At 37.2% G+C, this 25431-nt stretch overlaps 1 protein-coding gene across 2 annotated transcripts; it reads right to left on the bottom strand.

The window, feature by feature from the left end:
* Positions 1-1045: 1045 nt before the first annotated feature.
* Positions 1046-21822, bottom strand: LOC112573656 (protein zyg-11 homolog B-like). 2 transcript variants are annotated; one of them, XM_025254218.1, is made up of 14 exons: positions 21686-21822; positions 19839-20717; positions 18375-18486; positions 17252-17392; positions 15650-15826; positions 14980-15033; positions 13777-13887; positions 13177-13318; positions 9659-9792; positions 9315-9382; positions 8857-8989; positions 8520-8572; positions 7307-7404; positions 1046-6812 (listed from the first exon to the last, which is right to left on the bottom strand). In XM_025254218.1, exons 2-14 carry the CDS (start codon positions 20690-20692, stop codon positions 6667-6669), a joined length of 2223 nt encoding a protein of 740 aa, XP_025110003.1. In that variant the 5' UTR covers positions 20693-20717; positions 21686-21822; the 3' UTR covers positions 1046-6666. The 2 variants fall into 2 exon arrangements, with proteins under 2 accessions (XP_025110003.1, XP_025110002.1); XM_025254217.1 differs by having other exon boundaries at positions 19839-20720; positions 21686-21817.
* Between the last annotated feature and the right edge of the window lie 3609 nt (positions 21823-25431).

The raw sequence follows: 25431 nt of genomic DNA, 5'->3' as shown, positions 1-25431 counted from the left end.
GTTTGAAATGCAGTGCTTCAGGAAACTCCTTCAGATCTCAGACAGGAAGCAGAAAATGAATGACTTCATACGCAGCCTAGTCACATGGTTGGCGAGTATCCAGGAATCTGTGCTATCATCAAGCAACAGAAGCTGGTGTGATTTTTTTACATGTTGCTGAAGATAGTTCTCCAAGGGTACATTGAAGACAGTTGACACCATGGTATGCAAACGAAAAATTAGGTGACTAACATGAAGGAATGGACTGGCAGGTGGGCTCAACACTGGCCCCCATCCAGCCAAAGTTTCCCTTTGCTGTCTCCCCTAGGACTCTAGCCTAAGGGATGAGAAGTAGTAGTACTTTTGAAACAGGTATGTTTTAAAGACAGATTTGAGATAGAGAATGATTTCTAACATTGTAGCAAAAAATTCCAGAGCTTAGGTCCATGGTTAAGAAAAACAAAATTTGTGGGATTTGCACTTGAAGTGGCCTAGAGATTGAGGATGACTGTTGTTGGAAGAACAAAAAGAGCAAAGTTGAGTATAAAGAGAGGCCAGACTAGAATGGCAGCTAGGAGTTGCACCAGTGATAATTTTAAAGCAGATACAAGCAATCTTGTATTTGATGTGTTCTGAGTTCTAATGTCGCTTCATCATAAAATAACAGCAATACAGAATCTCTGCCCCCCCCCCCCCCACCAACCAAATTTCTTGATCTAGGAAAATCCAACAAAAAGGCAAAACCATTTGACCAAAGATGGGACAGGGGATGAAAGAAACTCTGTGTGTGTATGTGTGTGAGTGTGTTAGGGTAGGAGGAAAGGGATCCACTGCTGTTACATTCAGATTGTCAGTTTTCTTCCATTCAATATATCGTGGAACAACAAATCATTTTTGGTTTTAACTTCTGTACAAGCCCCAAATGTAAAATATTGTGGCCTAGGAACAGTTGCATCCTTATCTCTTTCAGTTTTTTTTTAAAGTAGGATGAAAGACTTTTGAACTTTGAATAACAAGCAGTCAAAGATATCCATTTCAGATTTTGTATAAATGTATGCTGCACACATTGATGTTTGGCCACATATTTATTTCAATCAAATAGAGTAGAGCAACAATGACATGTTGATAAAAGCTTTGAATTATTTACAACACAAACAGCAAGCGAATTTCATTTTAAGAACATTCAACTCTTTAGGGAAACTTTCAGAAATATCTCTGTCATCTTTGTCAAGTCTTCCAACCACCATTTTTTTTTTAAAAGCACACATAAAACTCTTTTTAACTGCTGCTAAAACAACTACTGTTGTATGCCACACAGATCCAGATGTTGGCACCAATTTAAACAGTCCACAATTTTTTTTAAATATATGACATATCATGTATCACTGAGGTTTCACTTTAAACATATCAGAGGACATATATTCTTTGAAAGCTGAAATCAGAGCTTGTTTCATGCTTTATGCATGCATATAAAATGAAGGTAAGGTAAAGGTAGTCCTTTAACAGTTTGGTTGTTGGAAGTGAAGTGTTAAGAGACCTAACATTTCTCAGGGCCAGCATACCTTTTATAACTCTGTAAGGGGTCAGGTACCTCATTCAACAGCTGATTAAGTATAATGTGCCACATGGAATTCAAAGAGATTAATACACCCATCTCCAGCCTCAAAAGTCAGTGCTTTAACCACTCCGCTAACCACTTACCTAGATATCCAAGTAGAAAACAATGAATACTGCACACACAAAAAAAACCCAAACCAGACACTGCATTTTCAGATGCTGTCGTAATGTTCAAAGGATCGTCTATTAAGCAACGACTGTTCACATGTGAAGAAAGATTTCACAATTCACAGTCATATCTAAACTAGGGAACTTTGTGTTAGGCCAGACACTAAATAACTGCTCACTTCATTTTGTACCAACCACTTATAAAGCCCAGTAGCACTTTAATTTTGCAAGTACGTAATTTCATGGAAAATGTTTGAATCACTAGTGTGCCCTCTCTCAGTTACAAAAAGTAAGCTTTAAATGCTTAAGCTTTAAACAGTTTGCAAAAACCCAACATTTATATGCCTTTGAACATTGCCAACACGACAAACCTGTCACTTCTTGTAAGCACAACAAACTTTTCCACTTGACTTTTAAGAAGATTACAACTTCTGAAACTACTTTTTTCTGAAGCTGGTGATTATATTTCCTTCATAATGACTGATTAAGAAGAAATGTAACTTGGAAAAAGATCTGGGAAATTAAAATATGAACAATGGCAACTATGAAAATAGATCATAACCCACATGGATTATAATTGCACATAAATTATAAATAACCCTATTTCACACAATGAACATCACCTTATGTTACATCTAAACATGAAAATGAGATTAAATATCTAATGTCACAAAACTGGCCAACTGTAACTGCACATGAGGAAGTTTGATTTAAAAACACATGGAAAGAGTTTTTCTATAAATTACAATTGTTGGTTTTAAAGGTTAACCCAAGTAAACGATAAAATCAAGTTGAATGCTGTTGATTGATTAAAAAGGCTGAGCATATATGACAAATTTTTAAATACATGTATATGAGGACACCTGTTTAAGAATGCCCATAAGGCATTGTGATACTTTAAAAACAAAAATTGGGGAATTTGACTTGGATTCTCCTAACTGTAGGCCAGAGCAAATGCAAGAATTTCAAGCACCTATTAACAAGGTGTTGCCATAGAAGCAAGCCTACTTGTGTCGTCTCACACACACACACACCCAAAAAAAAAAAAAAATCTAACATTTCTCAAAACCATTTCTTGTTCAAATTCATGCCATGATTCTTCCTTGCCATTAGAGTTTTTGAAACTAAAAAAATTGACAAAAATACACACTTAAGAAAATTGTCAAAAAAAAGATTGCATCACAAGCAGCATGCAAGTGTAAATGAAAATCTTTTTGCTCGGACGTGTAGCCATTTCTGTTAAATCAAAAGCGTTTCAGTAAGACCCTACGGCAAAGAGGTCTTAGCAGATGGCACATTCCGAAGATTAAGAAAGTATTTACTGTCAGCCTCCAATCCAACTTTCCCTTTCTTGATGTTATAAATGCATCAAAGGAGCTTAAAGGACAATTTTTAATAGTTTATCTGTCGGCCCAAACACAGTAACAATTTTTATAACTGTGTGTTAATCCCAAATACCATAACAATTTTGTAACTAACGTATTAGCGTCCCTTTCTTTGTAACAGAAACAGTGCAAACATATTGAAAGATAGTCATGAGTGCTAAAGAAATGCCAGTAAACATAATGTTCAAATGTAAGTTGATACAACAAGATTACAAGATGATAAATTTTACACGATTGTCAATATGAAAGCAATAAAATCTGTACAGATACAATCACTTATTGTAAATTCCATGATACACATTACTAAATAAGTAGCAAGAATCAACATATAAATTCTCATATGGCACACACAATTATAGCAAAATCTCTGTAAAATAAACAGTATCTAATCCACTTGAATTAATTTGTAGACTATCAAAAAGGACATGTCTTTTAGTTTAAGTATTAAAGTAAATTACAGGTATAATTATTTTTGTAAGTTTGATATCAGCTGAATATTTTTTGGACTTTGCATGCCAGTGTGTGAAACTATAACTTTTGTAAATATAGGACTCAGTACTTAATATTTTACAAACTCTATTAAATCACACTGCAAGTTATAAAACAATGTTAGTCTTAAAATGTGTGCACTAGCTATTTATTGTGACACAAATAGCCAAATGATGTAACTATGACTAGAATAAAAACGATAACCAATCAAATCCTTCATATAACTTGAAGTAAAGACCAAAGAGGATACCAAGAGCAACAATTATTATATGAGAGCTTGAAGTCAAGCCATGGTTACAGTGCATAGGGCCATGCCCCCTTTAGACAAGTAAACGTTGCTAGATTCGGGCGTACTGCACCTTTGTTCTGACGATCCTGACACACAGTCATGAACCATGCTTTTGTACCTTTCTGAAGTAGAGCTTGAAAACCTTTTTCAAAGGTGCAAATTTAGAAAAAAACAAAAACAAAAAATAAAAAAAGAAACATCTCAAGACTACATTAGCATTGGTTTAGCAAACAATTCTAATTGGACAGATTTTTGTCACATGAAGAGATTATGATGTTACATATTTTTTTTATTTATTGGCTCTAAGCCCAAGGGGAATTTTTAGCCACAACATCATCTCATAACAATAACACAATAACAACCTCATATGTGCAACACATGGCGACAATATGCCAAAATACATAGATGAATACATGACACTAAAAACAAAAGAGACATTACTTAAAATGTGATAATGCAATTTGAATAAATTTGCTTAAATTAATAAATATACTTTTAGACTGATGCACAAAATACACAGGAAGCAGTACTTTCCATGAAACAGTTAATCAAATGGTAAGCACACAGAAACATACAATGAAATTCATCACACCTCATCTAAATTACACCATTTCAAGTAATTCTCTAAACCAAAATATTCTTTAAACATAATGTCAGTGGTGCCGATTTTATTTGTATAAATGTCTTGTTTCCATTTTTGAATACATTGATCTTTTAAGCGTTGCATTACAATATTTTTAAAATGACAGGGAGAAAATCCACAGCCACATTTCCAGATGAAGGCAAGATTTAAGGCATCTAACAATGAACATAAATAGCTAAACCAGGATAGTTTACATAATGGGATATCAAGTAGAAAGTTGAACAGGAAAACAGATAATGTTTTAGTTCCAGAGTTATATTCCACATATATATAACCTATGCCAAAAACACCTTAACCTATATTTTGTAAAAATTTACACAGGAAAAAATGACCATTTACCTAATACCATACTTGTTGGTGTGCTAGTTTTAACATTTAACATCATTTTCAGAAATCTTAGTTGAATCCTATCACAAATATCAAGAGATTCAAAAGCCCAGATTTATTTATACAACAAAATAGGTTTTATGCAGCTATGAAAGAGGTTAATTTGAGTGTCTAGGGTAAGTAAAGTTTTCTACATTTCTTAATCAGTGAAAACATAGCTGTCGAAGTGACTTTGGAGCATCAGAGCAAATCGAGTTGTCTGCAATGCACTGTAACGCATTGGAAACAGTTGCCCTGGGGTGGATGTACGCAAGGTGGAAAAACGACTGGAAGGAATTCTCTCGGGAGATAAAATGGGCGAAGCAAAATTGTGAGTAATTCAAGACTGTGAGTACACATACTTTCAAGAGGAATTACTTATGACAGTACTTGCAGTTAACATAGAAACAGACTCCTCTGTCACGCCCATTACCAGTAATTGTGGCTGATCTGTCTGATCTAAATGGGCCACAGAAGCCAGTTATGTCAAGATCAGAGTCACTGTCATGGAGCCATGTTTCAGTAAATGCCAACAAACAATTATCCCTGTGTAATCAAAAGTTGTGTACCCATGACTGAAGCTCATCAGTCTTGCCACGAATCAACTGGATGTTAAACATGACAGATAAGACTGAGGAAAGGAATCAAGAGCTGCAAACTTTGAACAAAAAGGAGTTGAATTTTTTTTTTAGCGTCAAAACCAAAGAACCAAAACCAAATGCGACTTTTAAATCTACTAAAAAAAGGAAATGCTGTTGACGCAACTCCCTTCGTCCTTTGGAAAAGAGAATAATTGAAAACCTTTAGTTCAAGAGTTCTGACAACTCAGTACAGCACACCATGTACCACCAGGCATCCTCAGACGAACAATTATACCAAAAAGAATCAAATTAGCTGATACTTATTGAAGGAGGCCATGGCTGCAGTTACATCCAGGTTAGTGCAGCTTCACCTTCCCATCTAAGTGGTCGCCCTTGGTATCCTCTTTGGTAATGACATTCTTGCAATGTCTTTTCTCTTCCACAAATTTGGGATAAATTTTTTACCAACAGACATACACATTTAATATTCTGGGTTTTTTGTGGTTGTATTTCATATACAGCATCGAATCTGAGGAAAAGGAGTGCTTCAAACAAACTGTATTATTAAAATCTGGAACCAATGCATACTTCCAAAATGATAACCTATAACACAAACCTCAACAGGAAACATCAAGTTACACAGTGAAATTCACAAATACAAGCTCTTAAACATTGATTTTCATCAAAATGCAGATTGTGTTGCAATTTGAACATTTGTTTCTAACCCTTATACCATCAACAAAAAAATTTAAATCCAGTATGAAACAAATTTAGTAATGAAGCTGCCTCCAAAACAACCAACCAAAAATCATGATCAAATAACAGAAATTAGCCATCAGAGATGGACAGAATCAGGATGCTAATTTACTATTATTAATTTCTTATTATCAACTATCACTGAAACTCTTTAACAAGGAATACATGAAGATGGCAACAATAATGATAAAAAGGATAGTATTTAACTTCCTGCTTACATTTGGGGAAAGATTGACAAATAAAATATACACACTCCTTACACTCTCATGTCTGCATGCCCACTGAAAGACTGCAGCAATAAACATGCTGAGCCAGACCATCTGAGAAAGATAAATACATTAGCCAAACACCACGTGTTAGACAAAAGGTAGGATGATCAACACCACAAAGTAATCTGCAGGTGTCCCATGATTCTGTGATTTCAAAACTACATGCAGCCAAAAATATGATTCTTCAGCGTGCTCGCACATGCCTGCTGAGACGATCAAGGATATCAGATGAAATCTGTGAGAGACTGCTATCAGCATTGTGTGTCATTATAAGTCTGTGGATTCTGTCAACTCCTCCCTCTTCTTGTAGCAGTGGACAATATCTGTCACCTAAAGCAGCATTATGAGGTTAAAGCATTAGGTAATGGTTTATACCTAAACTTGTAAAAATCTAACAGTTCTTATAAATGACACATGAGTCGATTCATAGTTTAAAAAAAAAAAATGCAACAGAAGACCACTAAATATAAAAGAATTTTAAAATGCAAAAAAAAACCAAAACAAAACATAAGAAGCATCTTGTTCTCTTGCCATTTTTTAATTTTTGCTATTTACCACCAAAGTCTGAGGCCCTAATAGCCACAGCTAAAAATTAAGAAGACAAATATAAAAACATCATACAAACTAAGATACATGTCTGATGTACTTATAGATATAAAAGTCCGTTACCAATAGAAGAGAAAAAAAAACAGACACGGACATAAAATAAAAAAATCTGTATATATCAATTTGTAATGAAGTAACCTACACATTGTTTCTTAACATTTATCACAGATGCGCAGCCATATCATCGGCAAGAAAATGAAGTAAATTATATGACTTGCCATTTTTAGTGCACACATGCTGAATAGCCCATACAGCCCACAGCTGTACTGAGGGTGTGTCAAAGCAGTCCAGCAAAGGAAAGAAAGGGCTGAAAGATCTGCAAGATTAACATTACACCACATTTATCAGTGATGAAAGTCATGACGGCAAAGAATTTGTGCAATCATTAGAACCCTGTATCACATGTATGCTGACAATATGCAGCTACTTGGGTCTGGCTTTGCTTAACAGTTACAGTTGCTTGTTACCACCACAGAAAACACTGTGAACTTGTAAAGGAGTGGATGAAAACAAATTACAGATGAAGACAAAGTGGGGGTTCTCCTACCTATTTAACAGTAATCTTACAACTACAACACCTTCCCTTACTCTCTGGTGTGAGTATGCCAATCTCTCAGATGGTAAGAAATCTTGCTATGACAATAGACAAGCCACTCTCACTAAGAAACCATGTAAATGCAGTATTTCAATTCTTCTAATCTTTACAGACTTTGTCACTTAAGACTTTTGTTAACAGTTTCTTGCACCAAGAAATTCATATGCTGTCCCATTTAGATTATTCTGTTTGTTGAGCTTCCCAAAAACCTGCGCGTGACACCACTGCTTTGTGAGTTGCACTGTTCTCCATCCATGCCTGCACTGACAACACAGTGACCTTCAAATCTGATTTTATAATGTGGTAGAAGGTAAATCAAACTTTTATGAAAAAAAACAAAAAAACCCAAAAACAAAGCTAGCACTTACTGAAGCTTTCAGGATGCATCCACATGCCTTCTTCAGCAATAAAAGTGACTAATGTGTTTGGTGCACACTACCTTCAGATGAACCCACCTTTCCCAGGAATACTTTCAACAGCTGGTGGCCTTCTCTTTTCATAACTTACCTGTGCAGGTGTGTCTGCTTTTTAGTGTAGGTGCCTTTTTGTGTGTGCATGTGTATTGTATGTACGTGTGTGTATTCGCTTACTGTTTAGGTCAAGACATTTAGATTGCTGCCAAAAATGAAATGCACTACAGAAATGCTTTATGAAAATTATTAATATTCCACATTATTGGAGAACTCTGAAGGTATTATACATCCAAGTAAAAAGAGAAAATGTAATAATCCATCAAATAAATTAAGAAAAACACTCAAAGTATTAAACAGATATCAATAGAAAATAGGAATATTTAATAAAAAGAGCTTTATGTGAAGAAGAAAATGAAAACATACCTGTATGCAACCATTTCACCTTGTGGTTGTTCCCAGCCTGCAACCACTTCACCCTAAATGCCAAAGAACATCCATTTACTTCCTTATGCCTTCAAAGGAGTCCATATCAATGTTTCTTAACTGCTGTACACATTAAACTCTCGCTTCATTCTCCATTTCTGCCTACTCTCCACCTTACCCTCATATGTCTGGTTTTTGAATGACTTGTCCCAAAACTCAAGAAGCTTGATTTGTTCATCTGTTGTCACATATTATTAAATTCATTAAAATCTGCTTCCTCCGCAAGTGAATTTTTTCAATGTAACCATGCATGTAAAGATAAGAGAATCCAGCTTACAAGTTCTTCAAGAATGTCAGCACGCTGCATTCCAGCAATGTCTCGCCAAGCTTCTTCTCCATCACTGGCCAGATGGGCGATTATTCCAGCAGCAAAGTAACTCACATCGATGTGCGTTGTTCGAAGCAACTGTCTGCAAAAAAAAAAAAATCCAAATATTTCAGGTAAGAACTCATTTCTAGAGCTGTAACCCTAATGAACATTTTAGGAATTACTTATGCATTCAGTTTATATTACAAGCTCTTGAGACACATAAAGAGGAACTCAATGCACACTCTATCAATGTTCACAAAGTAAATGTTAGTATGCTCACTTTGTGTGTGCTTGCATATTCATTCATTTGCACATGTTTGGTCATGGGTGTGTGTATCAGCATTTTTTGGTACACTTTTACACAAATTTTTAGTGCCTATGGAACTGAATGATGTGAGCTTGCTCTGCATGATAAGGTAACTTACCTGACAAGCATGATGAAGTCTTCTCTCATGAGATCCTGTCTCAGTGTCTTTACTTCAGCAATGTTGTTCTTAGAAGAAAAAAATCAAAATCATTTTTTAACAAGAGACAAAAGATAGAAAAAAAATGATACAGCATTAAATGTATTTGTAACAGTTTGTCTTTAAAAAGAATTTTTGTATTTATTATTTTCAAGTAAACATTATACAAATTTGAAAAACAAAAGCAAAAGATGTGATGCAGTTTTACAGTGCAGCAACATCCTCAGGAAAACCTTAATAACTTTGACTGCTACTGAAAATTTCTCAGCTGAATTGTATTTCAGAAAAAAAAAAATTCAACTCACCAGAAGACCCAAGATTTTGGTCTCTACCTGGACTCGGTTCTCTGCCTCAACATTCCCTAGAGACTGCAGCATGTTCATGAACAGGTCAAGCCCCTGTTCACTCAAAAACACACCACAAGTAGGTGGTGATTCATCTGCACAACCAATTAAAATGCTGTTAATGTGCATTAACAAATCTCCATATCAAACCTTCATTGTAACTGGGCATAGATTTTTTTTTTTTAGGTTATCCACATCATTCAAAGTTTCTAAAATTGTCACTGCTATGTTAATTATGTCATGTCATGTTAATTCAGTCATAAACATTAAGAGATAAGGTAAGGTGGAACTACTACAGAGTAATGGACGAGAAATATTTCTTTTTTTGAAGTTACCTGTCTTTTATGAATTCTTACTGACATCTGCTACAATAGACTTGAAAAATAAAAAGTTCACCACCTAACCTTTTACTTAGGTCGTTAGGAGGTAAGAGTATACTTTTCTCAGGCCAGTTTTTTTTGTAAAGGCAGTGTCTATCTTGTTTCCCTCTTGCTACTTTGCTGTATCTTCCCCCAGCCCTCCATTCCCAACAGCTGGATTAATTGCATCACATGGGTATTGATCTGACCTGCCCCAACCACTCAGCTATCCCCTTACAATGAAATTAATCCATATATTTTTGAATACTCTCGGGGCTTTCACTGTGCTCTCATTCTCCAATGTGATCTTCGATGCTTCACTGCTGTTTCAGAATCCAGCTCACAGCATCAAATGATGTAACCAAGTGGTGGGGTAGGGGGTTATGGTGTGAGGAAGAAAACTTTTTCACACATATTCAGCTAGAGGCTGGAAGAGAGCGAGCGAATGTACTACCCTTTATTGAATGGGTTTGAACAAATGGCACTGCCACATTCCCTTCACAACAAAGTTTCAATGTCAAGTTGTGAGTGGCAACAAAGTGCCATAGTTGTCTCTCCTCCTTTCTGTCACCAACCAGATCTTCAGCACATCTCTCATCTTGTCTCAACTCTGCTCTTATATACCTGTCGCAGGGCTATGCTTTTTTGTAATACTCCTGTAGACCTGTGCCCACATGTTCTAAGAGCTTAAACATAAATCACTGCAGAGCCACAACCCCTACACAACTAATGATAAAATGGACTAAGGTTGGACTGAGATAGATGTACTGATTAAATCACATAAATACTGCATCAATTGTTTGTTTGTGTTTTACGCTGTGCCTGAAACTAAGGCTACATCACAGCAAGAAAAGATAATGTTATTTATAAATATTTAAGGTACAGAAATCCCAGGTGATCTGACAAAATTCCCAACAAAAACCAGCATTAGAAACAAAATAATTTTTAAATGAGAAGTAATATGTAAAAGAAGTGTTGTAGCTCAAAAAGCCACCAACAAACCAGAACCACAAACCAAAACTGACAGGATATAAAAAACATTAAATCTTACAGTAAAGCCCTATTGCTTTTAAAAGTAAAAAATAGCTGCCAATGGGGCAGATCTAAACAGGTAAATCAAAGAATCGGCTGTAAAAAATGTCTTTCAGGTACTCTGGAGACCAGGACAATTTGCTAACACATGCACAACTGTAAAAAATTTCCCGACACCAAGGACAGTCTGGTGACAGTTCACCTAGTAAAAGGTGTGACTGCGTGATATAAGTGTGTCCTAACCTTAACTTCATCTGGAAACCCCCGAGTAACCTGCCAGTCCCAAGCCCAGATGAAGGAGAAGGGTTGGGCGTGGGGCTAGTAACCCCACCCTGTAAAAAAATCCCTGCTACAGAAACTGCAAATTTAGGTGTGTCCCTATGCTCCACTAGGGGTGATTAGGAACAAGAAGAAGAACCCTAGTCTACTGAGAATTAATTCCTCCTGCTGCACAGGATGGCACGAAGATAGATGGTCAGAAAAACTGGGATGGGTGGCATGTAGCTTGTTTTGGCCCAGAATGTCAGAGTGGTACTGCCACAAGGACTGAAAATAAGCTGAGGGCAGACTTACAGTCAGATGACACCACTGACTGCAATTGATGCAAGAGGACTTAGCAGCCTGGTCTGCTCGAACATTACCAGGAATGCCAGCATGGCCTGAGGCCCAAATGAAAACAGAAAACAATGTCCTTGTTGCAACAAAGGAGTGCCGCATAAATTGCATGAACCACGAGAAGGTGATCAAAAGGACGGGAAAAGAGAATGTGGAGTGTAGAAAGGGAGTTTGAAATGATCAAGAAGAATGGTTCCGAAAAGCGGTGAACGTGCTTCAAGGCTAGCAAGATGGCATGAAGTTCCGCAGACAAAAAAATAGAACAGCCATTCGCAAGTTGGGCTGAAGATGTTGCAGTTGGCAGGATAAAACTGTTGATGCAGCTAAAGGGCCACCATCTGGAACTTTGGAGCCATCTGTAAAGATAGAGCAGAAACCAGGATGGTCAGTAAGAAGTTCCTGAAAGTTCCTGAAGAAAAATGAGGTCACTGGTGTCACCTTTTTTAAAAGCTTTAAGATCAAAATGAATCTCTGGAACAGGAAGAGTCCAAAGAGGAGATTTCAGGAGAGGGAGAGGTTCTACCTGTTGAATGTCTACTCCGGCAGCTTGTAAGTGAGGTGCAACATGGAGTGATAATGTTTTTTGCTCCTTGCTATGAATGACATACAGCGCAGCATGTTGAGGTCCAAAAACAGAATGGTAAGCAGGGTTTGCGAGATATGCTTTCAAGTGACAGACAGGATAGCATAAGTTTCACTTGATGAAGAGATAGTGGAGGCTCACCAGCTTCTATGTACAAACTTTGTACAGGAGTGGTGCAGAAGGCACCCAAACAGATGTGGGGCCCTTGATGGTGAATAGGATCGAGAATTTTGAGATAGGACTCTCGAACAGAGTCATAGATGATGGAACCATAGTTTGGCTTGGAGCGGACCAGGGCATGATACAGATGAAGCAAAATCGAGGAATGTCCAAGGCTTTCTGACATGAAAGGCATAGAGATCTGATATGTAGAAGAAAGATAGTTTGTGGTCAAAGATGACCCCAAGAAATTTTACTTCCTGGACCACTTTGAATACCGTGCCACTGACAGAAATAGATGGGTTTGGAAACATACCTCAGAGTTAATAAAAGTGAATACATGCTAACTTCATAAAAGAAAATTTGAAGTCGTTTTCTGTCACCTACTTTTGCACACTGTTTATGCACAGCTGAAGACGGTGTTTGAGACATGGTAAGGATCTGCCTCGGAAGAAGAGAACAAAGTCATAAACACTGTATCAAAAATATTCATTGTACATATTAACCTCCTTGGTTAAAATCTCAGCGTTACTTAGGTGCAGAATTTTATGTAAAAATCCCGAGCAGGGTAATCTAGATGCAGCATTAAGCCCAAGTACTATGAGTTTAACTGATTTTACAAAACATTCCGAGCTCAAGTAGTGCTTGAGGTTAATGCCAAGGAAGTTAAGATTACTGGCAAGATCATGTGAATATGTCATTATGTCCCATATTCTTTACCAGATAAGTACCTGTCAAGTTCCATAATGCACTTAAAGTGAACTTCAATGTGATATCAAAGTTTTGTGTTTCCATGCGACTCTTTACAAGTGAAAGAAGCTTCCTCATGTAGCGTGGCTTAGATCCTAGCACAGATGTCTGCTCAGTTGATATCTAGAACATAAACCATCAAAATAATTATACAAAACTTACCCAAAATTGCTTGAATGAATTAATAAAGTTCTTACCTATTTTATAAATAAATACATTCTACTTTTAAGCTTAAGATATACACAAATTCATGACAATCTGTGCTGTTTTCTGCAACAATTTGCATGTTGCAGTATTTAATGTACTGACACCAGACTAGGTCTATAAAATGAGCTCTCAGAACTGCCCTAAACCAGATTAAAATAGAAATAATAAACTGATGGTCAAACCATGCCCTTGGCATTGCAATAAAGCCTTATGATTTACAAATAAGCTTAAAACTTCTCTCTCTTTTTAACACAATGCCTCCAAAAACAAGATTACAAAGTAGCTAGGTCTGGTCAGTTCAGACCTTTAATAAACTATACAATTATGTTTCCATGAAATCCTTTTCCTTTCTGCACTTTTTTCTTTTACTTTACCTTAGCAGCAAGGATGGAACAGATTGCAACAGACATCCTGTTCATGGAGATGTCTTCAAAAGCACACAAACACTCCATTACAAGTTTCGCGCAATGAAACCGGTCAAATGTCTGCAAAATTAGATTTAAGGGAAACATTTTCAAGTACCAGAATAAACCAAATTACTTTTATCTTGAAACAACATAACAACATTTGCAACAAAGTTTTCACATCTTAATATGTGAAAGTTCTAGCTTTGGTCTCTGCATTGTTGTAATTGATGCAAAGATTTAAAAAAGAATAATATGCACGGATGTCAAAATTTAGCTATGCTTACCAAGTTAATCTTTATTGTATTGCCTTTAATTTTATCTGTAACTATGCAAAATAAAAAATATGAAAAACACATACAAAAACACAGATACAACAGTTTTACAGACTGAAAAACTATTTTATTGTCTCCATCTTAGCATCACATTAAAAGATCAAAAGATGAACACCATGCGAAATGATAATTTGACTCCATAAAAAAAAAACAAAAGCACAGTTATAAAAACACTAAACATTGCTGAGTAAGCCAAAAGATGGAGAAGTTAAGCAGCATATTCTTCGCATTCAAAGATTTTTGTAAAATTTGTAAAATATTTTCCTCTTCCTTTAGAAATGAAATATAAATATATCAACTGACTGGCAAAGTCACAATACATGTCATGCTGTTGCTCAGCATGCACAAAATTCAAGCATTAAAAAAACTCACAAAAGAAAAATAAAAGTAAAGAATAACTGTAACCAAAGTTCAAAATATGAAGAACTTAACTGTTCCTACCTTGTTCCTTCCTGACTAGACATTTTCTTGTAAATCTAAAAGAAATTGGATATCTCCAAGGATCTTTTTAACTTTCCATTAAAAAAAAAGCATCCCATGAAATGTATGACCTTTTAGACACTGTTTTCGTAAAGAGAAAAGGAGGTTGGGAAAATCTACACACCTCCATTAACTGTCACTCTGCAAGTCAATTCAGATAAGACTGAACATATTTGCATGCATCACACTTATGTTTAAAAACACAAAAAATTATTAAGCATCTTGTACACAACTTGCATCTGCAGCATACAACATGCATAAGCAACTTTGCCAAAGTGTTAAAGTTGATCACTAATATTGTGCTTTCACGCACAGAAAAAAAAGGTCACCTTCAGATTAAAACAGGAAAGATACTTACAACATCCTGCAAAATTCTGTCGCTGCAAAGTGTCAGTAGTGCATTTTTCTGTAGCTGGAGTAAAAAAAAAAAAAAAAAAAAAGAAAATGTTATGTCGTATTCTTTTAGATTTTAATGATGTTTAATATCCATTTTATGAACTATTTATTCTTTTGTTTATTATAGATCTTCTGACCAGGTATTGCTAAATATAAGGTGAGCGCACTTATATACTAAACGTGATCCTGGGGTAATCACGGACTATAAGTTTACACTTTTAATTGCAATCCAGCTGTCAAAGTTCTAACAAATTAAATTAAGTGTGAGACTGTAAAAGATATTTTTATTATTATTGTTGTTGTTACTTACATATAGCTATTTTCATTAATGTTTGCAGTATGCTTTCTTAAGGGATTTGGGAAGAAATAGAGATTTATGATAGCTGCCTGAAAAGTATATAAATATTGTCCAACAAAATTCTCTGGAAACCGTTTTGAGTGAATTGGTTTTATACATACACAAAAAGTTTTATCACTTTTAGGTAGTAATATAAACTTAAATGAGGAAAATAAAAGAATTATGGATATTTTTCTGATTTCCTCTCAGAATACAGTAACATAAGCCATCCTAAAACTACTGCACAATTTCGTGCCTTTTACACTTCCCAATTCTGAAAAGCGTTAGGACTGACCTGCTGGTGATTAGGAAAATTTTCCATGGCTTGCAAAGTCAAGTTAACAACCTGTTGCAAGCATGCAGGGTGGATCCTTGGTCCAAGCTCTCCTTTGGTGAGGTTGTAAAGACAGGCAGTAGCGGCCATCTGTACACCAAGTTGTTTGGGATGCATCTTCATGCCTGGCAACACTAACTGAAACAGAAGCAAAGATTCAGGTCAGACTCTTTGTAGCGAGTTGTGGTAGAAATTGTATTGTTTCATGTACGAATGATGTTTTGTGCCTGACGTCTTGTGTGTGTCATTTGTTCCACATCACTTGGAGCAGGAAAAAAGACGTCATATATAAAAGAAAAGAGTCCTCTCAAAATGGCCACGTGAGCGGGAAAACACAACGGTCTTCTTCGCCATCTTCTTTAGGATACTCTCAGTGACATTCCTCTGAATTTGTGCCTTTTCCATTCAATTCACCTACAAATCTCTTTATCCTCATGATCATTGTGTTGTGCTTAACATGTCATGCGTATGCAAAGTAAGTGTATGTTCATAATATTACACTCTTCAATAAAAAGTTAAAAATTATCTTGCAAAATAAACTACCTATATGTTTGCTTCTGTGATTTAAACTCAGACTTATACAGTGGAACCTTGGTTAACGAAAACAATCCGTTTTTGAAAGTTGTTCGTTATCCGAAGCAAATTTTCCCATAAGAAATAAAGGAAATAGATTTAATTGGTTCCCAGCCCCTGTTGGCTCGCTAATATTTGAAAGTTACAGGCTATATTAGTATATGGGTATTTTTTTTAATGAGAACAGTTATAATACAATATAAATGGAGTTTAATAAACATAAAAACATTAACGAAAGCATTTAAACATAAGAAAACTTGCCGTTTTGATGGCGTGGGTGGATGGAGGTGTGGGGAGGAAGGGGTGGAATTACTGCTTGGATTCCCCCTTTATGAGCACGTGACATTGTAAAATCGGGGGTGACTTCCCTTTTCTGTCGCTTTGAGGTTGAAGAAAAAATCTTGTCCAGTGTCTGTTGCTTCTGCCTTTTTGTAAAACTCCTCGGTAATACCACATCACATTATCATTGAACATGTTTAGTCTCCTATTGCCTATCGCACTGCTAAGGGAAAGACTTTTCTACAAACATTTGCAATTCCCTCCACTTCGCGTTGAAATGATTCTCCCAGAAGTCCTTGAGAGTTAAGTTGGTATCATTCGTTACATCGATTGCTGGCCGCTTCCTTGTCATTACCTCACTACTATTGCTCTTAATGTTCTTTTGAACCATGATTGAGGATTGTCTTATTAAAATAAAGCACAAAAATTACTAAATAAGAAGGATGCTCACAGATAAGGAACAACCAATCGTAACCGTGTCTCGAGCGCCAATGATGACATGCTGGTCGGTCACATGTGGTTCACGTGGCTGTTCGTTATCCTAAATTTTGTTCGCTATCCGAGACAAATTTGTAACGAAAGTTTTGTTCGTTATCCGAAATATTCGCTATCCGGGGCGTTCGCTAACCGAGGTTCCACTGTACCTGTTTACTATTTTAGCTTCAGTGTAATAATATTTCTATTATTCATCGTCTTATTAAGACAACTCACCTTGATGATGTCTTCTCTAGGTTTGACAAATCCCTGTGAAAAGGTGAACAGACGGAAGAGGGTTTTCTGGATATACACTGATCGATTCACATACCTACGTAGTGCCTCCATCAGCTGTGGTACACTGGCTTCCCCAGTCACCTATAATGAAAAAGAATCCTGTTTTTTGATTCACGATTGGATCATCTTAACCATACTGAAATATATTAGCACTTCATGTTCAAATATTAAAATAAGTCTGATATAATAAAAAGCAAAATGATTTGTGAAAGATTGAATTCTCTTCCCGTCTCTTTGAACTGTGTTTATATTTTAAGCCTTCAAATCTGGCTTCTAAATAAGAACTTTATTGTCTGTCGAGGAGACCCAAGACAGAATTTTTCTTTTGCTCGCAAGGGCAGGCATACATACTCATACAGACATCTAACACACACACAGGACTGTATCTAATCAAGAGTACTATCCTGCCTACTCCTCAATTCTTCATCCATGGATTTGTAGCCGTGGTGGAGATTATGGTGTGATGAAAACAAACTTTCAACACTCAAACAAAGGCAGGAACAGTCAGCAGGTGCATGACCCTTTAATCTATGGGCTTGTACAACGCCATGGCTGCATCACATAGTCAGAGGCGATTAAAGTCAGGGCTATCTCGTTTCTGTTGCATATCTGTGCTCTCTTTCTCATCCTCCGATGTCTTCTCTGTCATTTTGTCTCAGCTCTCTCCTTATATACCTCTTGGAAGGCCAAACTTTCCCCGATGCTCCTACAAGGCCGGGGCAATGAGGAGCTTTAACCCTAGCCAATCACTGTCAAGCATCCTCTTTTGCGAGGCCTCAGCAGGTCCCACCAACAACAAATAATCTGCCAGCCCTGCCAAAAACTAACAACAAACGCTGGCCTAACAGCCCTCTACAGACTTTTGTTTTGGTTTTTAGTCATGGTGTTCGCTGTCTTTTGTTTACTGTGTGGTTAACGGTCACTAACTTTCTCGATCTAAGATTTTAATCTGTGTTAACAATGTATTTTCTTTCCAGGACTTTGTTATGATTTGCTATTGCAAGATTTTAGAATTCTTCAATAAGTTTAACTCAAGAACTAAAATAGAAATCAATCCACTTACAACAATATGCGAACTGCAATCTGAGGAGCTTTCCATAAATAGTGAGTACTCGCTGGCCCTTGTTAGAGATAAGCCAAGAAACTGCAGGTGAGCATGTGTTTCAAGGTAACATCTGAAAAATAAATTAGTGTATGTGGTTATGTGTAAAACAAAAAATTTGCTCTGCATTCTGATTTTTACAACTGAGGTTTCTGGTATAGCCAACAAGGAAGAACAGATCTTGCAATAAACAAGACCTAGAATTCTTTCTCAATTTATGCCTAGTGTACTCAATATTCTCATTGCAGCTGTCCCAAATGAAACTCTTCACTCTTGGGACTTCATTGCCAGAGTAGGGGTCCAGCATAATCTCTAGAATGGCATCATTAGCAGGTACAGTTTCAGCAAATGTAGCGGAAATGGTCTCTTGCTTTTGAAGACATGCAGTGCATGACCTAGTCATCACCAACACCATATTTTGCCCACCTCATGGTGGGCAAGACATCATGGATGCAAGTATTAGCATCTCACTATCATCACCAGGAAGAGCAATAAGCAAGATGTGCATGTAACCAAGGCTTTGTGTAGGGCTGACTCTGGACTGACATTGATATTACAGACTGACAGTGTGAATACACATGGAATCAGACTGACAGTGTGAATGCATATGGAATGGTGACCAGCACAGACAAGAGTGAAATCAAGATTAACAGCAACAGCAAAGAAATCTATATGCACAGATTCAGAAGGTGAATAGCCATCCTTTTCAAAGATGGCAGCTGCACTTCAGACATCCACATCAGGATCACAACATGATCTGGAGCAGAAACACCATAAGATTTGATTTGATACAAAAAACTGACAGTACTTCCCATGCTTATCATTCATATCCTGCTGTCCCAGACACGGAATCCATGCATTTGAGACCAAGTGCCTAAGAAAACAGTTCCAAATCTACTACACAGATCATAAGACCAAAAACTTTGTACTAACCACAGTTGCCACCTTTATGAGACACCAGGAATCTCTTCTTACAGCAGTCAAGCTGCATGGGCTGGTTTGGCTATATGGCTATTATCTAAAACAGTCCTCAAGGGTACTTTGGAGAGAGGTCAATAGTGAGGTGGACAGAAAAGAACTGGCTTGCAAATGTGAAAAAATGGATTGTTTGTTCCATGCAGGACCTGCTTACCACCACTCAAACCAGACCTAAGTGGATCTTAATATAACAATCTTCTACATGCACAGGATTTTCAAATTCCACCTTCTTCACTCATTATCTCTCTCAAAAACACATGCACACACGAAGAAAAGCATCCAAATACAAAGCTTTTATCCTTTAAACAGTTACAGCAATATTTCTGAAACATCAACATTCTTAATGTTAAATATATGGAAACCAAATATGAAAGCTGTTTAACCATATTTATGTGAATTACAGACTAAACTTTGGAAATGACTTATTTAAGGAAATGTGCAACTTACCTCAAGAGTGGTTCTGGTACTTCATCTCGGCCAGATATGTCCAGAGAAACAATCTGAGGATGAGCTGAAGTTCTCTCTAACAATGATGAAACCCTGAACTGACCCTGATGAACAGTCATAAAAGACTGGCCAAGTGCATCACTAGATACATCCAGGTGACGCAGGTGGGCAAGTTCACAAAGCACAGTGACTACCTCATCATTGTTGGAAAGCTGCAGGTTATACATGGACAGCATTTTCAGCCTGTCTTTGCATTTGCGAAGAGATGAGATGTCTGAGATCAGTGTGCTCGAGATATCCAGATTCTCCAGGCATGGGAGGTCCTCAGCAATGATCTCAAGACCATGTGTGTTAAACTCAGTAAAACTTACATTAAGGCTGTGCAAATTCTTCAGTTTTGACAGAGATACTACAACACAAAACTTGGCATTGTTCAGGAAAGTATTATTTGAGACATTGAGCACACGCAGATTTGTTAAAGTCCACTCTCCTAGACATCCTATCAGATCATTGACAGGAACCCCTTTTAGACCAGTGATCTCAAGTTCAGATATGCGATGTGACTTTAACACTCGCAACCCTTTTGTGGTTACCTGTGCATCATGTATGCTGACCCGTCGCAGTGTAGTGCCATTGGAATCAAACAAGCCTAAAACCTCATCATTAAGTTTACCTTTGCTACATAACGTTGTTAGCAGCTGTTCTGAAAGGTCACTGTGAAAGCAAACTTCAGCATCCTTAAACACCAATCTGTTTTGTTTGTTTTCTGGAGTCTGAATATCACAAAGGGCTGCTAAGTTATCACAAATAAAATCCACACAGCATTCCTGTAGACTAATTGGTGTGTCATACATTTTGAAATGTATTTGGAGGCAGTATCTGCTGGGAAAAAGTAAATATAAATAAGGAATAATTTACATATAAAAAGCAAACCTCTAAACAATTTGTCTTCTAATTTCACTGTAAACGTACACAAAGAGAAACTGTCATATCTCAACCTTATATTTAGGAATCACTATTAAGAAGTTCTATAACAATGAATTGTCTTCAGCATCACACAGTTTATAAAAATTTCCTGATTTCTTTTAATTTCACTGGCTTCCTTAATGTATCTTTCACATTTAAAACTGTTGTTTCTGCAAAATTATAAGCTACTGCTACATTAAGCAGTGGACTAGTTAATAGTTAATTTAAGGTGTTCAAAGAAAATTACGTTCTCCTTAACACAAACAAAGGGTAAAAAATACTATATATAATGTATAAAATCATGTTGTAATATGATTAAAAGCAAACAGTCGCAAACTTGGTTTTGCATTTGATAATCAGTCACAATGTGGCGCAATTGTATACGATGCTTGTCAAGATTGTAAAGGCATTTATAAAGGATCAAGAATTTTTGTAACGTGGCAACGACTTGTACTGTAAAGTAAAGCCAGAGGAGGGGCTCCTCGAAACCACAAAACTTGCGATGGTTCATTCGCTTTTCTTTACTTAAAAAAACTTTGTCGTTGAAAAATATGCGTAAAAAACTGTTGCCAAATATTCAACTGCACATTTGGTTTATAAGCTTTGAAGATACTTTTTTAGGAATTATTTCGTAATAATTCACAATAATTGTTGGTTTATCTCACTATCTGACCAAACAAAAAACAAAAAATGTGGGTGTGGAAGTGGAGTTTTTAGCCATAGTAGCATACCGCAAGTTTCGGCTACGTCTGCTAAGAATGAAAGCTCAACTGTGAGCACAATCATAGGCGACGATTTATGTGTTTTCACCACCAAGCTGCTTTAAGAAGATCGAAATTATGTCACACATTTCAAAAGTGATTGGTATAAGTATATATTACCATGTCTCCTATCGTGATCCGGAAACTGTAGTAAAATAAAAGCCAAATTGCCACAAGACGAGGTCTGTGATGGTCAACACTAAGTATTGCGAGTTGTCTTCCTTGACGCTGAAGTGGTTACATAATAATTGTAATCGTAAATCAGACTAAATAATTATTACACTTATTCCTCTAAACATGCATTTAATGATGTAAACAGCCGATTATCGACGTGATTTACATTATTATTTAATGCTGAAGAAGGAAACTCATTTCTATAAATATTTATTAAGAAGTACATGTTCCATAATGTGAACATCAAATTATTTGAAGCCCTATAGTGCAGCGACTATTGGTTCAATTGATCACATGGTTTACAGTGCCTTGAAGGATGCTCGTCACGAGATGCTCGTCAAAGACTCCGAGATTTCGTGGGTCACCGGTCATTTCGCCCTAAGACCATGTCGCCCCAGAAAGTCAAGTCGTCCAATCGAGCAAACTTTCGTCTCAAGACCAAAAAGTCAAATCGATCCAAGCCCCAAAGACGAATTAATCCATCACCGATGAAACAAGTATAGCTAAAAACGCCAGATTTTACCTAAAAGAGTCAAACATTGTTCGAACAATATATAGATACGCAAGCTCAGTTCCCTATTTCAAACAGAGCCATGCGAATAAGTTAGGCCACCATTTTGACGTTCGGGATTTATAGAAACTAAAATGGCCGCTTGGCAATCCGCAGGAAAACAACGTATCTCACTCATTGTTTTTAAACGATTTTGTTATCATTTGATTGAGAAGTTGTATTTTTACTTTTTGTTCTTCTGATTATTATACGCAGAGACGTACGTCGCTGACAATTTACTCATTTAGCTGGAAGATCATACTACAGCTGCGTTAGGCAACGTGGCCCCTGCTTGCGCTCACGGAAGTTTCGCCCCGGTCCAGCGTGCGATTCATCAAAGTATAGCCTAACGCAGACCTGGGCAAAGGCCGGCCCGCGGGCCGGATCCGGCCCGCCTCCTGTCTCTGACCGGCCCGCCCGCTGGCGAAGGGATAGTATATATACTATATATACAGTATTGGGTAAAACTGAGTTAACTATATTAGTCCGGCCCTCTAAAACCATCCCAGTTTCTCATGCGGCCCCTTGGGAAAATTAATTGCCCACCCCTGGCCTAACGTCTCTGATCTAAGCTCCTTGCGGCAAGTTGGTGCTTCTCTCGTACTCACAACCAAAGCCTATACTGCTTTCCAAGCAGGACCAGCCGCCTTCCGGCAAACAGGTGCAAGCAGTTTGGTTGGTTTATTTAGTAGGATTTAAAGTGCTTCCATAAGAAGGTGGATAAAATAGATTATTTTGAATTTATGTAATTTTATGTTGATTCCCAGGAAGAGATCAGCTCAAACACCATCAATAGAACAAACGAGAAGGACATAGACAGGTCTTTGTGTTTTGCTGTAAGAAAGAACACGAGTGGGACACAGTGTTTGCGTGTGTAAGCGAGAAGGAAGCCGAGAGAGGGAAGCAGAAAGATTAGACTGTAAAGAGGAAGCTGAGAGAAGACAGAGGGACACAGAGAGACAGTTTGAGCTGGAAAAACTAAGGTTGAGCTCGGAATCAAGACATGGCTCTTTTCTCTCGATCGCTTAATTGACATTCGATCTCTCTCTTTCTCTTCAGAAATTACTTTATAAAATAAACACGATTTAAACGAAGGAAAATTTTATTTATTAATAGGTATGCCGAGCTACATTTCCTGATCAATGCAAAGTGAAGAGAATTTTCACAAAGAGGATTTATTTTACTTGAGACACAGTCCAGTTGCTCAGTTACATTATACGTGCGTGGTATATGACATGAACGTTGTATGACGTGTGAGTGTAAGTGCTGGACTCATCTACGCCTCGCTGTCCTTACAATTGACTTTTGCTTGCATGAAAGCAATCGAAGAATTAAGATTATTATGTAGCTATTTAGAAATATAAAGCTAAAAACAAATAAGAATTAAAAAAAAATAGTCGAGAGAGCAGGAGGTATAGTGAGCTTGGTTCAGTCTGTTTTAGGACTGTTGTCGTCCAAGATTGACTTGATCTACACCAGGGGTCTCAAACACGCGGCCCGCGGGCCGAATGCGGCCCGCGAAACATTTTTGTGCGGCCCTCGGCCACGTCCGCGGTGTATATGTATGTTGTGCTTGGTGATTATAACTCCCGCAGTGAAAATTACCCCCGTTATTAGTGACAGAGACAACGTCAAGCCTGTGCATGTAATAAACTACACTAAATGTAATTAATAATTATAAAAACTTTATTTTTAGCATTTAACTTCAGTGACAGTAGTGTTCGTAAAATTTAATGAAAAAACATTTTCTTTTCGTGGTGCGGCCCGCTGACTGGCTGTTACTTTCCACTGCGGCCCACATGCTAATATGAGTTTGAGACCCCTGATCTACACGCACGCACACGAAGACATACTACTCGTTGCAGTACAACCCCTGGTTTTGGTTGAATTGTTAAAATAAATTTGTGTAAGACCTTGTCCTCTTGCGGTGGATTTGCGAGGAGTTGTCGATCTTCGGCTGAGTGACAACATGCCGATGTTACAACTGTTTAGTGCCGGGTTTACATCTGACGAGCCATATCTGCTCTGCCTAGTAAGACATGTCACCAAAATTTTTAACAGTGTGATCTGCAACAGTTTTACAAAAAGCCAACATCAAAATTGCATCACAAAATATGAAAACAGCAGCTTTAGCTCCTCTGGGCGAAGATACATATATGTTCCTCCGAGACCGCGGAGTGAGACGTCCTACTCTCACGACGATCGGTATTCAGATTTTTCGGAGTCTAGACACGTTTTTATAATTTTGGAAACAAAACGCCTGTCATTGAGTTCCACACGCTGACCCCTGGAGGACGACTTACCTTCTCTTTCTAACTATCGTCTCGGGAGACCGGATGGCTGTCAACTACGCTAACGATTCAGATTAAAGAAAGACAACTCTGCAGCTAGCAACGCATCGTCAATTGTCTCCCATTATGTGTAAAAGAGTCGTTCATTCTCACCGACTGCTTTTTGTTGGCGATGATAACATCTTCAGTTCTCTATGCAGACTGTGAAACAAGCACGAAAGCATTCATGCAGTAATATAAGAGAGAGAGAGAGAGAGAGAGACAAATACAGAGACAAAAGTACGTACTCACAATTATTCACGCTATTTTAAGAGCAGAAAAACAAATTCTTTTAATATGCAATGTATTTTAATTGTTCATCATGAAATACACATACTTAAAGAGTCTAAGGCATAAGAACCACTGAATTCTAAATGCATTTTCAGACAGCACATACACAGTTGCCAAAACACAGGGTATGCTTAGTATCAATAACATAAGCACCCAGTGGCGTGTCTAATAGAAAATAAGACCCAGAAGCAGCTTTGGAGCCCACCTTGTAGCTCATGAGATCAGTATTACTGTGTTTATCTCTCTAATCCCTATCTCTAGTGTGTTTGCTCAAGTCTGCAGCATCACATCGTTCGTTCCAAACACGTTCATCCTTATTTCTTTTTCCTTTCTTAAGTTATACTTCTTTCTCTTTTTCGCACATTTCTCTTTATTCTTTTCCCTATCTCTCCCTTTATCTACCTCAGTCAGTCTGTCAGGTGAACATGTGTTGATTGTAAAAAAAAGTGTCATTAACAGATGAATACAAAGTTAATTTCGTTATTATTTCATGCATGCAGTCTCGTTTGTTATCATTTGCC

The sequence above is a fragment of the Pomacea canaliculata genome, linkage group LG10, assembly GCF_003073045.1.
Source record: "Pomacea canaliculata isolate SZHN2017 linkage group LG10, ASM307304v1, whole genome shotgun sequence".
Taxonomy (NCBI): domain Eukaryota; kingdom Metazoa; phylum Mollusca; class Gastropoda; order Architaenioglossa; family Ampullariidae; genus Pomacea; species Pomacea canaliculata.
The sequence above is the reverse complement of the archived record's forward strand: the minus strand, read 5'-3'. Positions and strand labels throughout refer to the sequence as shown.

Excerpts from the sequence above, each read along its gene's own strand:
- LOC112573656 (XM_025254218.1), bottom strand. The coding sequence starts at position 20,692 with ATGTATGACACACCAATTAGTCTACAGGAATGCTGTGTGGATTTTATT. Across the intron at positions 18,487-19,838 it reads GTACCAGAACCACTCTTGAG|ATGTTACCTTGAAACACATG; the intron begins GTAAGTTGCACA and ends TTTATTTTTCAG. Across the intron at positions 15,827-17,251 it reads CTAGAGAAGACATCATCAAG|TTAGTGTTGCCAGGCATGAA; the intron begins GTGAGTTGTCTT and ends CTTCTGTTTCAG.